This window comes from Metopolophium dirhodum, chromosome 1 (genome assembly GCF_019925205.1).
Source record: "Metopolophium dirhodum isolate CAU chromosome 1, ASM1992520v1, whole genome shotgun sequence".
NCBI lineage: Eukaryota > Metazoa > Arthropoda > Insecta > Hemiptera > Aphididae > Metopolophium > Metopolophium dirhodum.
Genome location: NC_083560.1, coordinates 58,163,383 through 58,185,010, shown reverse-complemented (window position 1 = coordinate 58,185,010; position 21,628 = coordinate 58,163,383). Strand labels below are relative to the sequence as shown.

At 26.7% G+C, this 21,628-nt stretch overlaps 1 protein-coding gene across 4 annotated transcripts; it reads right to left on the bottom strand.

The window, feature by feature from the left end:
- Positions 1 to 831: 831 nt before the first annotated feature.
- Positions 832 to 21,233, bottom strand: LOC132935324 (katanin p80 WD40 repeat-containing subunit B1). Of its 4 annotated transcripts, none has more exons than XM_061001845.1 (20): positions 20,714 to 21,233; positions 16,756 to 16,805; positions 16,104 to 16,234; positions 15,776 to 16,000; positions 15,574 to 15,699; positions 15,072 to 15,262; positions 14,859 to 15,009; positions 14,159 to 14,343; positions 11,320 to 11,429; positions 11,224 to 11,244; positions 10,457 to 10,498; positions 10,362 to 10,391; positions 10,245 to 10,298; positions 9,885 to 10,169; positions 9,629 to 9,822; positions 7,786 to 7,926; positions 7,618 to 7,694; positions 7,007 to 7,081; positions 5,767 to 5,886; positions 832 to 3,192 (listed from the first exon to the last, which is right to left on the bottom strand). In XM_061001845.1, exons 2-20 carry the CDS (start codon positions 16,787 to 16,789, stop codon positions 3,057 to 3,059), a joined length of 2,328 nt encoding a protein of 775 aa, XP_060857828.1. In that variant the 5' UTR covers positions 16,790 to 16,805; positions 20,714 to 21,233; the 3' UTR covers positions 832 to 3,056. The 4 variants fall into 4 exon arrangements, with proteins under 4 accessions (XP_060857828.1, XP_060857830.1, XP_060857827.1 ...); XM_061001844.1 differs by having other exon boundaries at positions 834 to 3,192; positions 9,617 to 9,822; positions 20,714 to 21,230; XM_061001847.1 differs by lacking the exon at positions 20,714 to 21,233 and having other exon boundaries at positions 833 to 3,192; positions 9,617 to 9,822; positions 16,756 to 16,804.
- Between the last annotated feature and the right edge of the window lie 395 nt (positions 21,234 to 21,628).

The following is a 21,628-nucleotide window of genomic DNA, read 5'->3' as shown; positions in this document are numbered from 1 at the left end:
TGAAGAATTTTGTCCTCTTTATTGTATATACTTATTATTTTGCCAATATAGTAGGTATGTATAAAAAACAATATGACTTAACTATTCTTGACATAACAAAATAAAATATACTTGTAAAAATAACTAATAATTATTAAGTCTTCTTGACAAAACAGACTTTATACGTCTAAAAAAATACAAGATAAAGAGCATTTTTTTAGAAATTTTTTAATACAATTATTTGAAATAAAATACAAAATCAGAGATTGATGCGGCCTGCGGGAAGTTTTCTTTTTTCAGATAATCAAACTCCGACAATTCTACAAAGTTTGAGAGTTAGTCCCATAAAGTCATTTTTTTTTGATATAATACACTCTATCAACCCCCCCTCCCCTAAATAGGTATCGGGTAGTAGATTAGTGGAAAAGTCTTATAATTTAGGTGGCAACTAAAATATAAAATTTAATTTTCAAATTTTATAGAATTGTGGAAAATTTGAAAAACTGGCACCGGCACCCTTAACCCGTCGTTGGTATCACTTTACACTTTACAGAGTCACACCATTGGTATTGAATGAGCACTGCGCTCATTTCGTTGTTTTTTCATTATTATTTATTATACACTGAACATAAAATATTGAAACCAACAACAAATTATTTATACTTTAATCTTTTATACATAATATTATAATCATTATCATTCAACTTGGCCCTAGTGGTCTGGAATATTTTGCTGATTATTACACAGTACACAGTGCATATTATGAATATTGTGTCTCCTTAAAAATAGGTCGAACTGTCTGAGTTTACGAAATAGTATTAGGTCGATCTATTGAGTGAGTGCAATGCTCAATTTATGGGTATAACAACATTACATGTCAATATATTTTAGAGTGATTTAAAATTATGGTACAAAATATTATGTATGCAGACTTATGCTATGAAACAATTCTTCAGCTTGCACGCATGAGAATTCCTCGGTATGAATAAATTCACCTTCAACATTTAATATTTTAATTTATGATTAAAATATTTGTACCAATTAGGATAAAAAATAGGGTTTATTGTCTTCTTTACAATCTAAACTTTTTAAATCAATTAAACAACATAAAAAATTGGTTAGTGTATTGCTTACAAATACAAATGGTTTACGGTATCATTAAGTAATTATAGCAAAAACCAAAGGTTTTTTAAGCTCGTCGTTTTTTGTACAAAGTTATTTTCACAATTTTGAATTAGCAACTAATTTTAACTTAATATAATAGAATTAAATGTGGTTGTACAGAAATATATTTTTAATATAATAAATTATGGTACTTGTGAACGTTTTGAAAATATCCAAATTATGTAATGTACCTAATTAAATACATAGTTTATTTCACCGAGTACAATTATTATCAAACACATTCAACTTAAAATCACAAGATAGAGTAATATAATTTTAATAGGTAGTGTTATTTTAATAAAGGTACTTATACTGCAATTTAAAATATTATCACTATATTTCAGAAACTTAATTCATATTGTATATTGTATTTATAATAAACATTTTAATTTATCTATATAACAAAATAGGACTACCTAAGTTAGTATTGTGTTAGTGGAAAAATACAATTATTCAAACAGTTTTTATAATTTTAGAAAATGTAAACCGTATAAACCACAAAACATACAATTGTGTTTTAAAATAAAATAAATTATTAGGTACTGAAAAATTAATTTATTAACAATGTTGTTGATTTCAAAACATAAAATTGAATACACTCGACACATCTTATGTACAGACTACAATATTTTTCTAAAATATAAGAAAATTCAGTATAAAAAAAATGAAGTTTGTAACATATTAATAAAATATATAAAGAAAAAAACAAAGTAAAGCGGAATTACAAGTAGCAGAATAAAAAAAAATAAAAAAAACATTACACACTAATTATTAAAGACAACATTTGACTACAATCTGTACTCAACAGAAATGAGATCTTAAATAAATCAAAAATTAAATTAAAACAAAGTACATTATGCACGGATTAAAAAAATAACATCGAAAAATTTCTTTGTGTTTATTGGTATTCTTTTCAGGTTAAATAATAATTTCTTCAATTGGTAATTTTTAAAAAATATATATATTATATAATTATTGTGAATAGCAGTATGGTGTTAATATACAACTATCATAATTTATAATATTGGACGGATTCAGCCGATAGAAAACACTGAATATTTTGTATTTTTAAAAGTATAAAACACAGCCATGTTTTATAATAATTGCTTACAGTAAGGTAAAAAAATGAAAAATAAAAATGCGTATAAGAATAATTCCAAAGCGATGTAGGTTCCGGTAAATATAATGATCTTTATGATTTATAAACAATTATTCTGTTTAACCCACGTATGTACAACATTAAAAAAAAAATGTAGGTACCTTCATAAATGTGATCTTAGCTGTTTTAGCACGTCAACCGTTGCAACAAAGCAGTGTTTATTAATGTTATTCTATTTAATTATTATTCATGTTTGAACCTTTTCAGATAAGGTGAGAAGTAAAAATAAAGAAGACACCGATCTAATAGAATATTTTATACACATACGTTGTCCACAGAACCGGATTTATATATTATTATATTATGAAATGATGATGTTAAAGTAGGAAGAGCCACCTAATAATAAAATTATTATTATGTGCACAGAATGTATCGTGTGGGTTAGGAAATTGTTAATACGTACACGGTTCTAAAGCCTTTTAAAAGCTATAGATAAAACGGAAATTGAATGTGTTCAAAAAGCTGAAAGGTACAGCGGTGTGTTAGTAAATTCTACAAAATTATTATGATCGGACAAAAAAATATCGAAAATGTTATCAAAAATATACGCTTGAAAAAAATTAACAAATTATTCATAAAAAAAATACTACATTGACAACAGTTTGACAAGACTTAAAAATAATAAAAAAAATTAATAATAATAATTATGTGTCGTCAGACGCGCAATAACGGAATTCGCCACTTGTTCAGTGTAACGTACGCAGTGGCCGTCTCTTCAGCAAAGTAAGGCACATTAGCGTCTTCTCTCTGCCATTTAGATGTCTATTGTTTGCAAGAGCATATGCAACTGTCTAAACACGTTTCCCAAGTTACCCTGGACTGTTTGCCTCTTCAGCACAAACGACCTGATGTCCATGAGTATGTTTTGACACTTGCGACATTTGTTATATCTGTAAATAATAAACGGTTGATGTTATTTGATTGTGCGTGGTACGCTCATATTGCTTGATAGATGTTGCTTAGATAAAGTTACCAAAAAATTCAAGGTTGTTTTAGGTTGTTAAAACTTTTAATTTGTGTAACACAAGTGTCCAAACCTATGTGTTGTACACGGCCATTTGTTGTCTTCGTCTTACTAGTGAGTAACATGGCAAAATTAAGCTCAGGAAAACGCGTTTAGCTCCGTTAGTTTTTAATTAATAATTAGTGTGAAACGACATATTATGAAACTTGATGGTAAGTACATTATCTGTGTTTGTAGGTGGTATTTTTTTTCGATATTTCAATTTTTTAGTGAGGTTTGCGCATTGGCACAACTAGGGGGGGTGCTTTGGGTCCTGAGCACCCCTTAAGTCAAAATTAGCACCCCCTAAAAAATCGTTAGGTGTTAGGTCCCATTGAGTTACAAAAAAAACCTGGAGCTTAAGTACCCTCTAGTTAAGATGTCTAATTACGCCAATGGGCTTGCGTATTTAATAGTGTAAATTAAAAACGCTCATAATTCACTTAAAAACTGGATTATCATAAAAAAAACCACATACAAACACAGATAATGTTTTAACCATCAAGTTTCATAAAAGGTTGATTCACTCTAACTTTTAAACTAAATTAAACGTAATCTGCTGAGTGTATATTTGTTATGTTATGCACTTGTAGGACGGAGACAGTAAATATCTGTGTTAAGAGGACTAGTGATAATTATATTTCTTTTTTAATTAAATTTAAATTTAACTTTAACTGACTAGTGATCAGTAATGATTATTATATATTATTTTAAATTATCTAGTGTAAAAAAATATATATAATTATCTAAATATAATATACATTTAAATATTTAATAATCTGTAGGTACATAAATAAGGGCAATGGTCATTTGGGCAAAGGTTATATTTTTGACCAAAAAATGAATAGTCTGTTTGGGCGACTATCATTAATACTGTTTGGGCGAGTGCAAGATAAAAACCTAGTGACGTTTTTAAAAATAGGTTTCTTTTTTTTTTTTTTTTTTTTAAAAGCCGCTAGTATAGACTATGATAGCTTAACAATTATATAGTAAAAATAAAACAATATAAAATTAAGATTAACAAAAAATTAAGTACTTATATATACTATATAATAAAGCCAGCCTCCTGTATGAAGGCAATTATTGTTTTGATAGCTGTTTCAGAATTAGAGTTTAAGATGGAAAAAAGATTGATGGGAATATTAAGAGACATAAGAGTGTTGAAAAGAATTAGTCTTTTAAATCGGAGTGCAGGGCAGTTAAATAAAATATGAGGAAGGTCACATATATACTCATTAGGATGAAGTGAGCAAAGTGTACAAAGTGGCGAGTCGTTTAGTCCAAGTTTAAATGAGTGACTAGGTAATAATGAATGTCCTATCCGTAAACGATTATAATGGACTATATGAGACCTTTGTAAATTTAAGTTATTAAACCAAAAATAGGTTTCATTATTAATTATTTCTATAATGTATTTCATAATATCATAAATGATTTTGTTTTATTAATTGCAACATTTTTATTGAATATTACTTTATATTACAATATTACTATACCGATATTTTTTAAGTTAAGAGTTCATTATTAATTATTTATTATTTATTTTTTAAGTGGCTTTATTTTTCAATTGACAATGTACATTACTAAACAAGTAAACAATATTACAATTTATAAATTAATTTACTTATAAACATATTTATACTTGTTCGCCTAAACGGTATTTTTTATGGAATAAACATTTGTCCAATCGGTATATAACTATTCGCCCAAACAGTGTAGGCAAATAAATAATGTACCTATTACATACATCATAATGATAATTTTATTTCAGGTAAAAAAACAGGTGGAATTTACTTTTTTTAGGTAGAAAAAACATACTGGTAGATTTTACAATATGAAAAAGGTTTAAAAAGGTCACTATCAGTGGAATTTACATGCACTCGCTCATTTGTTGAAATAAATGGGTGGTCCTCGTGGAATTTAATTTTTGGAAGGGCTTTGGTTTCATAAAAAGGTTATAAACATTATAGTTTATAAAATTAAATTATGAATTAATTCTACTAATAATACCTTTTTAATTAACTTGTTTTTTAGAATTCGATACCTAGAAGATATCTACAGATATCACTAGACGTTTATTGATTCTTAACTAAAAAATACATTTTTAAATTGCATGAAAGCTAATTTAAAAGACTAATTTCTTTAAGTCTTATAAATTCTACATTCCTGCCCTCAACAAGAACTATTACAAAACAACTGTATGAGTTCTGATAAGCGATATCTTATATCTAGTCGCAAATCGCAATACAAAGGTAAATATTTGAATTTCTTAATAATTTTTAAGAATATCACAAAAAAACAATTAAATAGTAAAATTAAATCGTAAATATAATGTAAGCTCTACTAGAGTATTACATTAAAAAAAGTGCATATTGTAAATATACGCACTGGATCAAAAGAATAAATTCTAAGATAAGTTAATATCATGCAATCTAACTTTTGAAAAAAAAATTCTACTGACCTTTCTTCTTGCATAATATCAACACCTATTGCAGAAGGCGGTCTTTGTATATTATTCTTAATGACTGGCATAAAATACTGCAGTATATCTCTTATGGCTTTAAAACTTACATTTATGAATCTGAAAATCAAAATTTAAATAAAACTTACAATTTATAAAAAAAAAAAAAACATCAGAACTACCTTAAGTTGATTGTGTGTATCACACATAAACTAAATGTATTAACATTTTAGGGTTAATCTTTTTAAGTTTTATGTTTTTAATACATAATACAATCAATATAAAATTATTAATTGTAATTTTATTTAAATTTTTCCTCAACAATTATCAAAAAAAATTCAAACTTATATCTCATTGGGAAGACATTGGATCATATTCTTCTTTAGTCTTTTGACTACAAGGTATACTAAAATGATTTTTTTATTCATGCATTCATCATAGAAATGAATGGGGTCATCTGTTAAACAGGTGTAATAATAAAAAATGTTATAAGAATTTCAGATAAACCTCCGAACCAAAATAAATGTTTACTTATGTTAAAACTGATTCAATCCAGTCCTGCTTTCAGGGAAATTAAAATAACAACAATACTCTTTCTAGGAAAATCTTTCTCAGGTAGATTTAATATAAACTTTTTTTAAAAAGGCTTTTGACTCAGTAGTAATCTACTTTAGATTGTAGACTTTAGTTTCAGCATGCCTCTTTTAACTTGGATTTTTGTATATTTGGGATAAGTATTTTATAGTAAAAGTGTTTGGTGTATTTTCTAATGTTTTTTTTTTTTTTGATACTAAACATAAGCATTGGATTGGGTTAAAAATCTTGGATGTTTAGGAAAGTTAATTCATCTATCCTCTTAAATCAAATTAACTACTTGATAATCCATTCCTTTCTTCCTAGCACCTCTAACTACTTAGCAAATGAATCACTTCAAATGTTAATGTCTCTTGCCAATGTGGACGCATTCCACCTTTATTAATGTTGATAGACATATTGTACTTAATTCTATATCTTGAACCTTAGTTAATTTATAAAGTATTGTATGTATTTTCAAAGAGTACAGTTCATAAAATAAATCAATAAATAATCAAAGAAAACACAGATAACAAATGATGCGTTGATATTGTTGACATATTTTTAATTCTTCAGCTTCTTAGTAAATAAACTCGTATGGTCATATTATGAATATACAAATGTATTAGTACCAGTTTCAAAATATAAGCCTTAATTAATCACTTACGCCTCATTCCCACTTTGAATCAAATCAGATATCGATGGAAGTAGCATACTGCAAACATCTAGGCACCATAGATTTCTGAAATAAACAATAAGTACATTTTGAAATAACACTATATACATTTAAACATAGTGGTGTACACACGGGAAATATGATATCTGAAATTGTATTCTGTTTGAACAATGCATTTTATAATTGCAGATAGAGAGTACTAATTGTACTATATTATAATATGGACCGTGAATTGGTCTGCCCATGTATACTTATAGATCTATATACAATAATTATTAAAATATTTGATTTAGACAGTTATCATTTAGTGTTCAGTTTCTTCAGAATAAAGTTAATATATGATTATCACACATTTAACTAATATTTACTACATTTATAGTATTTATCTTCCAAGTTTATTTTAATTATTATAATGAAAATAATTAACAAAAGATTTAAAGGTAAACAATGGACAATGGTAGCATTGAACAAAATATGAATTAAATTCATACGCCATAGTAGTACCAGATGCAAAGTCAACGAGGAGTAATGCACAGTAAAAATATTTTGATGTGTACACCACTGTTTAAATATAATACTAAAATGTAATATTTATAATTTACGGGCGTTGTGTAATAATAGAAATGAGATCTGATATGACAGCATCATCATTCATGGAAACGGCAGAATTTACAGCACACTAAAAAAATGAATAAATTATATTAGAAGGGTAGGTTAAGTATACATAGGTTTATAATATAATTTGTATTATATAGGTACTTATTACAAACCTTAAAATTTTTATTAGTCCATAACGTCTGTATAATATTAAGATAACGTTGTCTTTCTTTGAGCACACCCATAGTGGACTTATGATTTTTTGAAAGAATTTCCACAATGTCTTCTTCATCGTACATGACATTATTTAAACTCTAAAAATAAATCAGGTTCAACATAATTTTTCTTTTGTAAATTAAATATCACTATAATTTACAAAATTATGGTTGAAACTATATTAATACTATGGCTTAAATATACAAGGTTATTGCAATAGTACCCCCACTATATCATTTTATCACGTTAAGGAATTAAAACGGCAGCGAAAGAGGATGACGTATACTGGCTATACTATGCGATGATATGGACTGTACCCTTACGCTGCCATTTTATTTTTGTTTAAGCTATGTGCAATAACCTTATATATTTAAGCCATGATTAATACTATAAATTATTTTAGATTATGAGCGGAGCTATGATAGAATGTATTGTTTTTACAATGATGTGATGTTTTTTTTTGTCTCTAAACATTTTTAGTAGTAAAAATAATGCTTTTAACTTCAGCATCTTTTTTCCGATAGGAAAGTAAAGTTTCCAAACATCGGGAAAAGCAAAAAACAATGGGCATTTTGACAATATTGATTTAGTTTCTTAATGCAACTAAAGAAGAAAGAACTATTAACCATAGATACTTAAAATGTTCACTAAAAATTTGTAAAAGTATTTTCTATGTATATATATATTTCATAAAAATTTTAATATGTTTGAGCTATTTATAGACATGAGAAAAATTTCTGATTTTTAGTAGTTTTTTTTAAAATTATTGTCAGACAATATACTGGAAATTTTAATACACGGTTACTCAATAGTCGATGTTAAGAAAAATTAAAAAAGTTGAGTGTAAATCCACAATATTTTTTTATGAGCGTCTTAAGTCAAAATATTAACAAAATTTGTCAAAATCACAAAAAATTGCAAAATATTTTGAGTTGAAAATTTAATATTTATAGAAATGTTTCTATTTATACCTAAGATTTGAAAACTAACACAAAATTCCTCATTAGTTGTTTTACCTTTAACAAAATAAAAAAACTAGGAAAGTCAAACTAATTTTTTATTAGCGTTTGAAGTGTTACGAATTCTCATCAAACCATTTTCTTAAAACCGAATAACCGTAGATACTTGAAATATTCACCAAATATTTATTTTATTATTTTATAATATACATGATTAGATTTTCAAAATACTTTGACGATTTATTCAATTTTATAATTTTTTTTAATTTTTTCTATAACTGTCAATACAATTTTTAAATTGCATCAAAAAGCTAGAAATTGAATACAAGGTTCCTCATAAGATGTTATAATAACAGTTAAAAAATATTTAAGATACATAGGCACGATTACTTTTTTATAAGCATTTGAAGTTTAAAATTTATCAAAATTCATCAAAATCTCGAAAATGTACAAACAGTTATTTATTGCTATTTTATGTTTAAATTTGGACAGTATTATATATTTAAACAAGAAATAGTGGTTTTAGCTATTTTGTTGTAATATAAATATGTTATTATAATATAGGTTGACTGGCAGAACGTCTCCACTCATAATCGCTTTACGTATATAATGATATTATATCATTGAGTTTAAATTGAACACCATCCATTATAGTGACCCACACAACACCTAATGTACCCACTTTTTAATAAATTAATTTAGGTCTAGGTCAAAATTGTATTGAATAATTTGAAAAGTATTAAAACATTATGTAATATTGGATGAAAATTTTAGTTTTAAAATGAATATATAATTTAATATTTTTCAACATTATAAAAAAATTTCGCACATTTGTACAAACATTTTTTAACTCCCCAAAATCATCTAAGGGAAGTTCAAATTTCTTAGCGATGATATCAGTCTTTTTATGTTCTGGTGTAACTAAGTAATCATCAGCCAACAGTCGTTTATGATGAGGTAATGATGTAATTTCATCTGGAATTATTTTTCTTTGAGATTGAGGTGATGTGTACTTATGTCCATAAGCAAAATGATCTAAAATATATAAATATATAATAAAAATGTATAATTACACAAAAATAAAACTTTTTTCAAACCATTTTGTCTAAAGACTGGTAAAGAAGATGGACGTTTGGATAAACTTTCATTGATTACATTAGAAGATACACTACGCATTGACACTGATGATGTTATGTAAGGATTATGTCTTTTTTCAGACAGCTCAACACTATCAGGTGTTGATAATGGAGTCGGTAAATCAGGTGTATGGTAATCACCAGAACTCTCAAACTGAGGTAACTGAAATGAATCACAAGGAGTAGAATCCACGGATGAAGTTTCAGCTTCTGAATAACTGCTTTGCATTAATCCTTGAGAAAGGTCTAGTTAATACAAATATAATAGAAATGTAAAAATATAATTTGAGACATAGTTTAAAATAAATAAGAAAAGTATACCAATACTATGTTTTTTTTCCTCTAATTTTGCAGATGTTGATTGATTTCTATTTACTGAAAATTAAAGTATGTAGGCATTCAGTATATATTTTTTATTTACGAATTTAACCATCTTACCTTCAGGAATAAATATATTATTGGGATTATCTGTAAAAATATGTTAACATAATTATTGAAGTAATTAATAAATACAAAATAAATATCAATATTACCATCTTCGGATAATGGTGAAAATGGAGGTGGACTCCTATTTACTGAAAATTATACAAAACTTTAATAAAAAAAAAGTTATAATGTTATTACAAACTACATACTAAAATATAAGTGCTTTTATATGAGATTAAATATATTCAGTATTTCAAACAATTTTTTTAAACTTTGAAATTTATCATACTCGTTCATTGAATTCAAATTAAATTAATTTTCATAGAAGTTTATTTGTTTTATGAACATGTTCACATTTTGTTTGTTTATTAGGTTTAAGTGTTTACTTGGAAAAGTATCAGATTTTAAACAGACATTTAACTAGCTATTATTATACATGACAACATATAAGTTCAATAAAATTGAAATCTGCGCAACTCAAATTTACTATTGTATTTTAAATATATAAAAATATAAAATTTATTTTACCATACACATTATATTATTTAAACTCATTTATTACCATGATAAAGAAAAGGAATTCATTTTTACTAAATACTGAATATATATATTTATTTCTAACTATTTAGTTAAAATTTAATAGAACCAATTTGTAAGTGTTTTTCCAAATATAGATTCAGTTAAAAATGTATGAATGTATAATGTAGTATATCAAAACTCTATTACATTATACATAAGTGCAGTTATTATACGATACATAATATGAAAAATTTCTTAATAAATTATGCACACAAACACATAAAAATGCTTAAATGAATGTCAGCATTTACATTTGTAAATGATTACTAACATTAAAATAAATAGACATACTCACATATTCTACTTGGTTTAAACGCTAAATAATAATTTACAACATTATTAATTCTTTGTTTGTACAAAAATTACCATTAGATAAAATAACTATACTTACAAGTTCTATTCGGCTTAAACACTGAATGATAGTCATGAACATTATTAATTACAGTTTGATTTTCGTCATCGATATCAGTTTCACTTTCATCAATTAATTTCATATTAGTTCTGAAAATAATATAAGTAATTATCAAATTAAAACAAATTATTTTATTGAAAATAAACATTGAAAGCTAACGGGTGCACTAGCTAATATCAAAAACAATGTTTAGGAAGTTTTCAAATTTGTAATTATTTTACCATTTTACTAACACAACTGTGCATATTTCTCCAAAGTTGAATTTAACTATTTTTAAGTAATGTCAACTTATAAAAATGTATCATTAGCTTAGATACTAGATTTACTAATTGAGAGCAGTTTCATAAAAAAAATCTTAATATACAGTAGAACTCCAATTATCCGAACGCCAATCATCCGGACGAGAAAAATACGGCACGTGCCGTTATTCATACACGTGTTTCATAATCGTTTTTAGATTAGATAAAGAATAGGTACTACATATATATTATTCTTAATAATATCCGTCATTCCAACGTAGGTATATTAAAAATTATTGATAATAAAATACATATACATATAACATTTTACAATATTGCCACACATATGTACATAGATATTATTCTTAGTAAGTCAGTTGTTGTATAATAGTCGCACGGTATAGTACAATAGTGTTTGACAAATAGTGAATTGTCGTGTTACAATGTCGTCAAACAGAAAACGTGTAGTGCTTACTATGAAAGAAAAAGTATATATCATTGCGCGGTTGAAAAAAGGCGAAACAGGCCGAGCATTGTGACCAACCATCATTTGTGGCAAGTAGTGGATGGATGAGAAACTTTAAATCACGCCATGGGATTCGACAAATTGAGATTCATGGAGAAAAGTTGAGTGCAAATACCACTGCAGCAGAATCGTTTTCTCATTATGTCCAGAAATACATCAAAGAAAACAAATTTGACATGGATTTCATCTATAATGCAGATGAAACGGGCCTCAACTGGAAAGCTTTACCATCGAAGTCCTTGGTGTCTCAACGTGAGGCAGCAGCTCCAGGATACAAATTAAGTAAAGACTGAGTAACAGTTATGGTATGCGCAAATGCTACCGGTACTCATAAAATTCCGTTACGTTTGATTGGAAAGTCTAAAAATCCACGTTGCTTTAAAAATGTGAAAATTCCATTGACGTACAAAAGTCAAAAAAATGCATGGATGAACGCCGATTTGTTCGTAGAATGGTTTCAACACACATTTGTTCCTGAAGTGAAACAATTTCAGCAAAATGTAGGAAAAGAAGGCAAAGTTTTACTTTTGTTAGATAACGCTCCATCCCACCCTTCAACAGAAACTTTAAATGTCATAAATGATAAATTTGAAGTAAAATTTTTTCCTCCCAATGTTACTTCTCTGATTCAACCTATGGACCAGAGTGTTATAGAAACATTGAAAAGACTGTACAGAAAAGAATTAATGCGTCGCTTACTATTAGATGACCAAAATGACGAGGAATCATTTTTATCTTTTTATAAAAAAATTAATCTGAAGGATTGCTGCTACATGCTTGTTGGAGCATGGAAATGTGTACTAAATTGTACTTTAGAAAGGTCATGGAATAAGTTACTGAAGCAAGTTGAAGATACCCAAAATGTGGAACCAAATGTTGAAATAGCTGAAATACAAGAGTGTATAAGCCAAGTTCACGTATTTAGCGATTGTGATGAAGAGAATATAAGTGAGTGGTTGCTTATGGATACAAATGATCCTGGATATCAAATACTTTCAGATGATGAAATAGTTTGTAACTTATTTGAAGAAGATGAAACTGAAGAAGAGGAAAATGAAACTGACGATTTGACTGAAGGTGAAAATGGGCCGTCTCATTCTGAAGCTTTTGATGCATTGGATTTGGCGTTTAAATGGTTTGAGAGACAAGAAGAATCAAACACCACTCAATTGTTGCAATTAAGAAGATTGAGAGACCTGGCTGCTCTAAAGAGAAAGTCAACTATGAAGCAAACTAAAATATCATCATTTTTCAAAATAAAATAAATTATGTGCCAAGTCAGCTTTTTTTTTGGTTTTAAATTATGTCACGTATGTACTTTAATTAAAGCTTATTTTGTTTCAGTTGAATATCTAATAAAATTACATATTTGTTTATGGTTACGTGTGTATATAACTTTTGATATATCATATGTCAATCATCCGGATATTTGCTTATCCGGACCACCCTTGACATTAATTAGTCCGGATAATTGGAGTTCTACTGTACTATTGTAAATATGTCAAAGTCTCTATTTCCCACGGGACAAAATTCTACTTAAAACGTAACTATTTTTAATACAATAATTAACTGTTTGAAGAATAATAATTTGGCACTTATGAATACTTTTTAATACTACAGTACTATTTCTTTGGATATGTTCTAATTGGGACAATTAAATTTCTGATAAAATAGTTAAAAATTCAAGATTTATAAAATAAAAAATGATTGGAGCATAAAACCACTTTGGATCAAACATTTATAGCATCTAACCAAACACTGGTTTCAGCATTGCCTGATAGAGTAAACTTTAAAAGTATTTTTAAAGATATTATTATTTTTGTTTAATAATACTAACATGAAAACAAAGACCTTAAAAATTAACTACCAAAGCCAATTTTTAATTAAAACAAAACTTTGTTTTGTTCGAAATTAAAAAGCATAAGAAAACTGATTGTTGGAATTAAAACCTACAAAATTCAAATAGCATGTGTAAACCAAATAACATTTCTGAAAAGTTTATTATTTAAAATATCCAAAAACTAAACAAAACTAATTAATTATTTATACATACTTAGGTTTAATCATTTCTCGTGATTTTTGTTTATTAAAACTTTTTCGAACACTAGTATCTCTTGTAAACATTGTATTAGGCTTTGATGACTTATCAGGTGGTGAAAATTGATTTTTAAAAGGATATTCTTCAGGTAAATTAATTAACCATGTTGAAACGTCTGTTGATAAATGTGAAGCACCAACCTTAAAATATTACATGTTCTTATAAAAACTTGATGGAACAAAATATAAATATAAAAACAATTACCATTTAATACAATAAAAATTTTAAGCACTCAATTATATTCAGTAGAACCTGGATTATTCGAGCCCCAATATTATACAAACCTTTTATTATCCTAACAAATATCAAATGCAATTAACATAGCCGAACGTTAATAATCGCTGTAGCACTTGTGCACGTAATCATGTATTTATGTATTAATTCATGTATATAATAATCCAATATTAATAATAACAATAAATTACAAATATCAATAGGTATAACATATAACATTATATATGTTTTTTTGTAATATATGTAATATGCATGTACATATTAGATATTATATACTAACCTAACCTGTAGTATTAAAATATTCCCAGTATCCAAACTTTCACATTTCCAAACTAGGTGTGGACCTCATTTGTTCGGACAATCTAGATTCTACTGTATTTATTACAATAATTATTCACACTTAAAATATTTAATAACTTACAATTCGATTATCTTTTACAACTAACTCGTTCATATTTCCCCATTTTACAACCACCGAATCACACACTCTGGTTGGTTCTACACCATACACACCGAGGTAATCATCACCACCTCCATATAGAACATCTCCTTTATCATTAAATTGCAAACATCTAAAAAAACAATAATAAATAAATAAAAAAAAACTTGCTAAAGTAAATTAATATGTTATTACCTAATTATTGATTTTTCTGTATCTATTTGAGAAATAATACTAAATCGCTCCAAATCTAATATATTAATTTTTTTGTCTGTACCACTACTAGCTAGTAAAAATACTAATGGATGAAATTGAATTGATGTTACTGTCCCATTATGTAGTTTATTAAAAACATGTATCATGCGTCCAACTCTCAAATCCCATATCTATAAAATAAATATCAAAAATAAAATAGTTTTACTATTAATACACAAATAATTATACTACTAAAATATAAATTGTATTATAGGACAATATAATAAATACGATAAATTCAACTGAATTTAAAGCGAATAAATAATTTTTAGGTATCACAATTTGATTATATTATAATTATTACCTGTATTACTATTTATTTACTTATTACTAATAGCAATATATTTAACACTTAACCGTTTGCAGCATGAATCTTTGCTTAATTTTATTAAATGCGATAAATACCATACTATTATTATATTAATAATATCTAATAACTAACCTTAACACATCCATCTTCATCGCCAGAGGCAATCCATAAACCATCTGGACTGTATTTCAAACTAGATATAGATGCTTCATGACCTTTGTACATCCCTATGCAGTGTGAATATCGATAATCCCATAACTAAAAAAATTAAAGTGTTTATACATTATACTATTTTACATATTTAATATAAATACTATGATTATTAAAATTATACCTTAACATTGGTATCTTTTGAACCCGTTACAAAATATGAAGATGAAGCAAAAGGAAAAAAATCCAATTTTGTAACAGCCGACTTATGTCCGCTAAATGTCTTCACCTTTTTTCCTTTAGTTAAGTCCCATACTTTCAAGCCACCAGTTTGGCTACCGGCACCCACTAGATACTCAGATGGATCAAATTGTACACATTCAATTGGAGTTACATGACCACATAAACTCTAAACAAATTAATAAAATTGTTTAAATAGTTAATTTTTATACATGAACATATTATATGAAAACATTTTATACAATTATAATACATAGAATTTTAAGTATTACCATAAAACATGTTTCACTATCAACTTTCCACAAGTTCACTTTGTTATCTGCACCACCTGTAGCTAATACTAAGCCACTCTTTTGACCAAGAGCCAAACAGGTAACATTTGCATTATGTGCAGAAAATTCTTCTACATAAATACAAAAGTTAATACAGCTATTATTTATAAAGATTAATTTATTATGGAATTAACCCATATAATATATATATTATAATACAAACAGAAACCAAAAATGGGTGTAAGGCACTCATCTTGATAATAACTCGTTAAGTAATTAATCAGTATTGATTTACTGTTTAAAATTAAATAAATTATTTAGAAAAAAATTCTGAATTCAATCCGTTAACAATAATGGTTACTGGATATTTTTCAAAATTTTAAAATATAACAAAAAAATACAAAATAAAAAAACTGAGAACTAATTATCAACATCAAATACAATATTTTAACTGTGTTATATTTACATAATTATATCATGAACCAGGCATTGTAAGATCTTTAAAAAAAATTCAACTAGCAAGAACATTATATTCTATTTTTTTTCAAAATAAGAATAATTTCATATACAAGATACTTATTTATTACATGGTACATGATAAGACAGTCTCTGTATGGTTTTTTTCTATAGGTACTTATATAGTTATACTTACGTAATTTGCAAATATGTTTGTTTGGATTTGCCATTTTAAAGGCATATGCTCTGTAAAATTCAAAATTAAATTAATTTGTTTTTTTTATTTAAATTATATAACTATTATATAGTTTACTGTAAAAATATAAAATTTACAATAATTGATTTACAGTTTTATTATTTATAAATAAATACATAGGTAATATAATTCCTGAAATATACAATTTTTGATTTTATTTTAATATGACAATGTGTTAGTTAAAATAAATAATTTTGAATTTAAATTATCGGATATTAAATCATACATTTATATTAATAAATATTTTACTTCGAAGGGTATATTTGATTAATTTCAAAAAGGTTCTTTTTATTAATGACATTGAAATTAATCAACTTACAATTTCAGTATCTAAGTCAAATTTATTTTATATATGAAGCATTTTAACAATTTGACCAGAATTGTAAGCTTCATAACATCATAGATTATAATATTAATAACACGGCAATTAATATAGATTGAATATTATATTCTGTGATTATCAGTGCCGCACTACCATGGGTGCATTGCACCGGGGCAGAAGTGTGAAAATACTTAAAATCAGTGGCGTGGTGAATGGGGTTTTATGACGCCTAGGCGTCAAGGAGGGTTTTTTTTTGGGGGGGGGGGTGGGGTGGTTGGGTATATTATGGTAACCAATAACATACAACAAAAATTAAAATATTTACAGTCACATAATAATTAAATGTACTATATTATATTATATTAAGGGGATAAAGAGGGGGTAGGTACTGAAATATATGCTGGGCATCAAGATTTATAAATGTTCACCACGCCACTGCTTAAAATTATTATATGGAAAATTATAAAATAATATAAGTAATATCTATGTATTTATTTCTGGAATAAAATATATATGTATTTATTATGTTGTGTTTTAAAAATCTGTTGTTACCAATTAAAACAGAACCGGTGATAGTTTATTTTTAATAGACCACCGTCAACTATCTATCAGGAAATATAGTTGTTTTTGAAAACTATACTAGTACCTACAGGGCCACCGTATCAATTTACTCTTATCTTAGCTAGGAGTAACTGTTGTATAATAGTATGCATATTTTTAATACTCTGTAGATCATAGAGTTGATTTATTCATAGAATGGTTGGACACTCACATAGTACACACAGGTATATACAACCTACGCACGTCAGTAAGATGGGAAGCTAGACATTTATAAATCATCAGTATATGCATTAAAAGAAAACTATATTAATGTGTTGAAGTATTTGACAAATATTTCACTAACCAGCAATAATAGTGATGAATAGTAGTGAGTCAAGTTCTATCTTTAAAAGAATTTATAAAAAACACTAAAATAAAAACCATTTAAGAATTATGTTTATATTTAATAGAAAAAGACCTTCATCTTTGTATAGTGAAGTTGTTACATCTCGTATTATATGTTTAAGTTTACCAGTGACTGTTGAATCGGCCAAATGATCATTCTCTTAACTTAAACTGATTTAAAACTATTTAAGAAACTTGCAGTGAAAATCTGGACATAGAACAATTTATTTTAGACTTTGCTAATCAAAAAAGCAGAAAAAAAATTTTTTTAAGTATTTTTAAAAATATAAATATGTAATTATTTTTATAATTTTAAATGTGTCAACGATTTTGTATCTAATGTTAATATGAATTTTTTCAGTTTAAAGGAAAATTAAATGGTGGTAAGTACTTCATATCTACACACAAAAATGCATTTTTCATGAAAATATTTTGTGAAATCTGGAAAGTAGGGTGCTCTATTAATTTGTTTTGCACCCCGGACCTAAAAACCTTAGTTACGGCACTGGTGATTATACTATTGATTATAAATACTAGTATTTGTAATGATACTTCATACAAGGTTTAAACTAAAATTGTATTTTTTTATTTTTAAACTATTTATATTATATTATCATTTTGGTTTTTTTTTCCATAACCGGTTACCCATTATCCCCATTACTTTTCTGTTATTATTTATTACTTATTACATTTATAAATAACATTTGATACTTCAGATTACTATTGTTTTTTTTATAAAATTAATTTTTACAAAATGGAACATATTAAAATTTGCGGCTTTAGGAAAAAAATAACATAACATGATAATAACATTTTAAATTTTAATCTTAATAGACAATACCACCTGTTATACATTGTTAAACATATTTTATTTTACAATAGTGTAATTTCTATTAACGTTACTCTATTGTAGGTATATTAAAACACTTGATACCAAATACCAATAATAATTTATGTAGCATACAATAATGTAAAATAATGTCAGTCCAATGGCCACAGTTGCCGCGGACTTTGTTTAATAATAAAAAAAAAAAAATAAATAAATAATTACATTAAAACAAGTTCAACAAACATTGAAACATCAATAACTAACAATAATAAATAAGTAATTGTTTGCATTGACTCATTTTATATTGTGGTGAAAATTCCTCTATACTTAATTTTTTTAAGTAAATAAAAGTAAATATTTCAAAAATATTTTTATGAATTTTTGACTCAAAACAATTTGCAATGTTTCGTGATTTTTACGTATTTTGTCAAAATTCAAACTTTAAATGCTTATAAGAAAACTGTGACTATATATTTTTAATATTTTTCAACTACTATTTTAACAATATATTAAGAGCCTTGTATTAAATTTTCAAGGTTTTGACCCAACATATAAAATTATTTTATTGACATTTAAAAAATAAAAATAAAAAATTGGAATCCTTACCATTTGTCAACTATTAATATAAAAAAAAAGGTATAATAACTGAGAAATGTGAACACTTTTAATTTGGGTTTGTTTTATTAATAAAAGCATATCTTATGTATTAGGTATATTATGAATGCAACAATAAATCATTTAAAATAATTTATTATTTTATGATATTAATGATCTTTTAATGTATACCTACCTACTATACTCTTATTACCAATTTATCTGATTATTTTTATCAACACACTTCCTGTTATATTAAAATAAATTTATACATTTAAATAATATGTAAGGTACATCTTTAGTTATCTAATTACATTAAATAAAAATGACAACAATTCTTAATTAGATTCATTGGTACCTAATTAATACTTTATGCTAAGAAAGATATGTTTTACAATTTACTAAAAAGAGTGCATTTTCCTACAAATTCACAGCTGTAAATAGGTATAGACATAAATAATAATATAATATGTAAGGTTCAATGAAAAATGTGATAGTAGAAAAATAAGTCTCTAGCAAGAAATACCTGAAAATTTAGACTTAAATTAAATTTTAATATTTAATGGATAATAAAAAAAAAATTATTAAGTTCTGTTATCTCATGATAGCTAATGTTATCAACTAATTACATATTATTAAAACTATTAATTTAAATACAAAAATAATTAGGTAATATAGGTATACATAATAGTAACTAAAAATATTAAAAATACTATTTAATATTTATATAAATATCTAACTTTATTTTTTTAGGTAGGTACATATTTAAAAAATTCTTCGAGTTAAATTTTTGTCTCTGCAAAATGTGTGCATACAAGATCAAATATATCTATAGTTTATATTTTTCTCAAGATTTTCATACATTGCACACAAAACCCTTTGTCTATTCAAAGTAAATTTTAAACAGTCTGCAGCAAATTCAAAACTAATCTAGTATTAGTTACCAATTAGGTACATATTATGGATTTTGTAAAGAGTGATTATTTATATATTATCTGTATTTAAGTTCATATTTTAAACATTTTTGAATTTTAAGTTATATGGAGATTTTTATCCAAGAGACTAATTTCCAGTTCCCAAAAAAAATGTAACTAACCGTAGGTATTGAATAGGTGGACAAGTGTATATTTTTGTACCCTATGAACAATGTTTCTAAACATATAGGTATGTCTCGATTTTTGGATTTATAAACAACGTTTTAAACTTACATTTACAGAGCTGCTTATAAACATAAATCCACTTGAATATTGTAGGACGATGGATACAAAAACAGACAGAGTAGCTGGTAAAGACTTTGACTGCGATTTTGAACGTCGTTTTGATTGTTGTTGCTTTGTACACGAGGTACGTCCAAAAAGGGTCAATGAATTCGACTACCACTGACAGCTGCTACAACTGTGCCTATTGAAAAATTGTATTTTGGCGTTTAGCATTGCCGTTATGAGGGGGCACTCAACTATGGGCCAATGTTTTGGTTTTTTTTTATTTTTGATAATGACAAAACGATGATAAGAGAATTTGCTCCATTTACAGTGATTACGTTTTATCAACCATTTGTCGGACGGGAGCGGTTGCGCAGGCCCACGGGAACTGAACCGCGCAATAAACCACTACCACCCTTCCACCGATCAACTCCATCAGAGATCGGTATAGTCATAGGTAGATTGCCGTGTGGCGTGTAATTTAGACGTACAAAATTGAAAATTCACTATTACCCACTACAAATTATTATTCTTTGCCAACAGCCCACAAAGCCCAGTCCGGCGACCGCAGAGGCGCAGACGCCAAACGGCAGTCGTGACGTCGTGCTCGCGACATCTGTTCACCGCGTTGCCGTGACGACTATAATAAATAACATTAATAATATTATGCCTTAGCACGTCACAGTGTCACACTGCCACCGACGAGAACAACGCACAGGTCTGAGGTCACAGTCACACAGATGGCAGATCAGTGATTGCACAGAACGTGTCTATCGCTCGAAATTGATTTTACAAATAAAAACTTTTTATGTTGTCAAAAAAGTTGGACGATGATAATATCAAAGGTGTACTAAATTATTGTCTAATGTCTACAGTTCCCTTTTCGAATGTATCATATTATAAATTATAATATCCATGGTC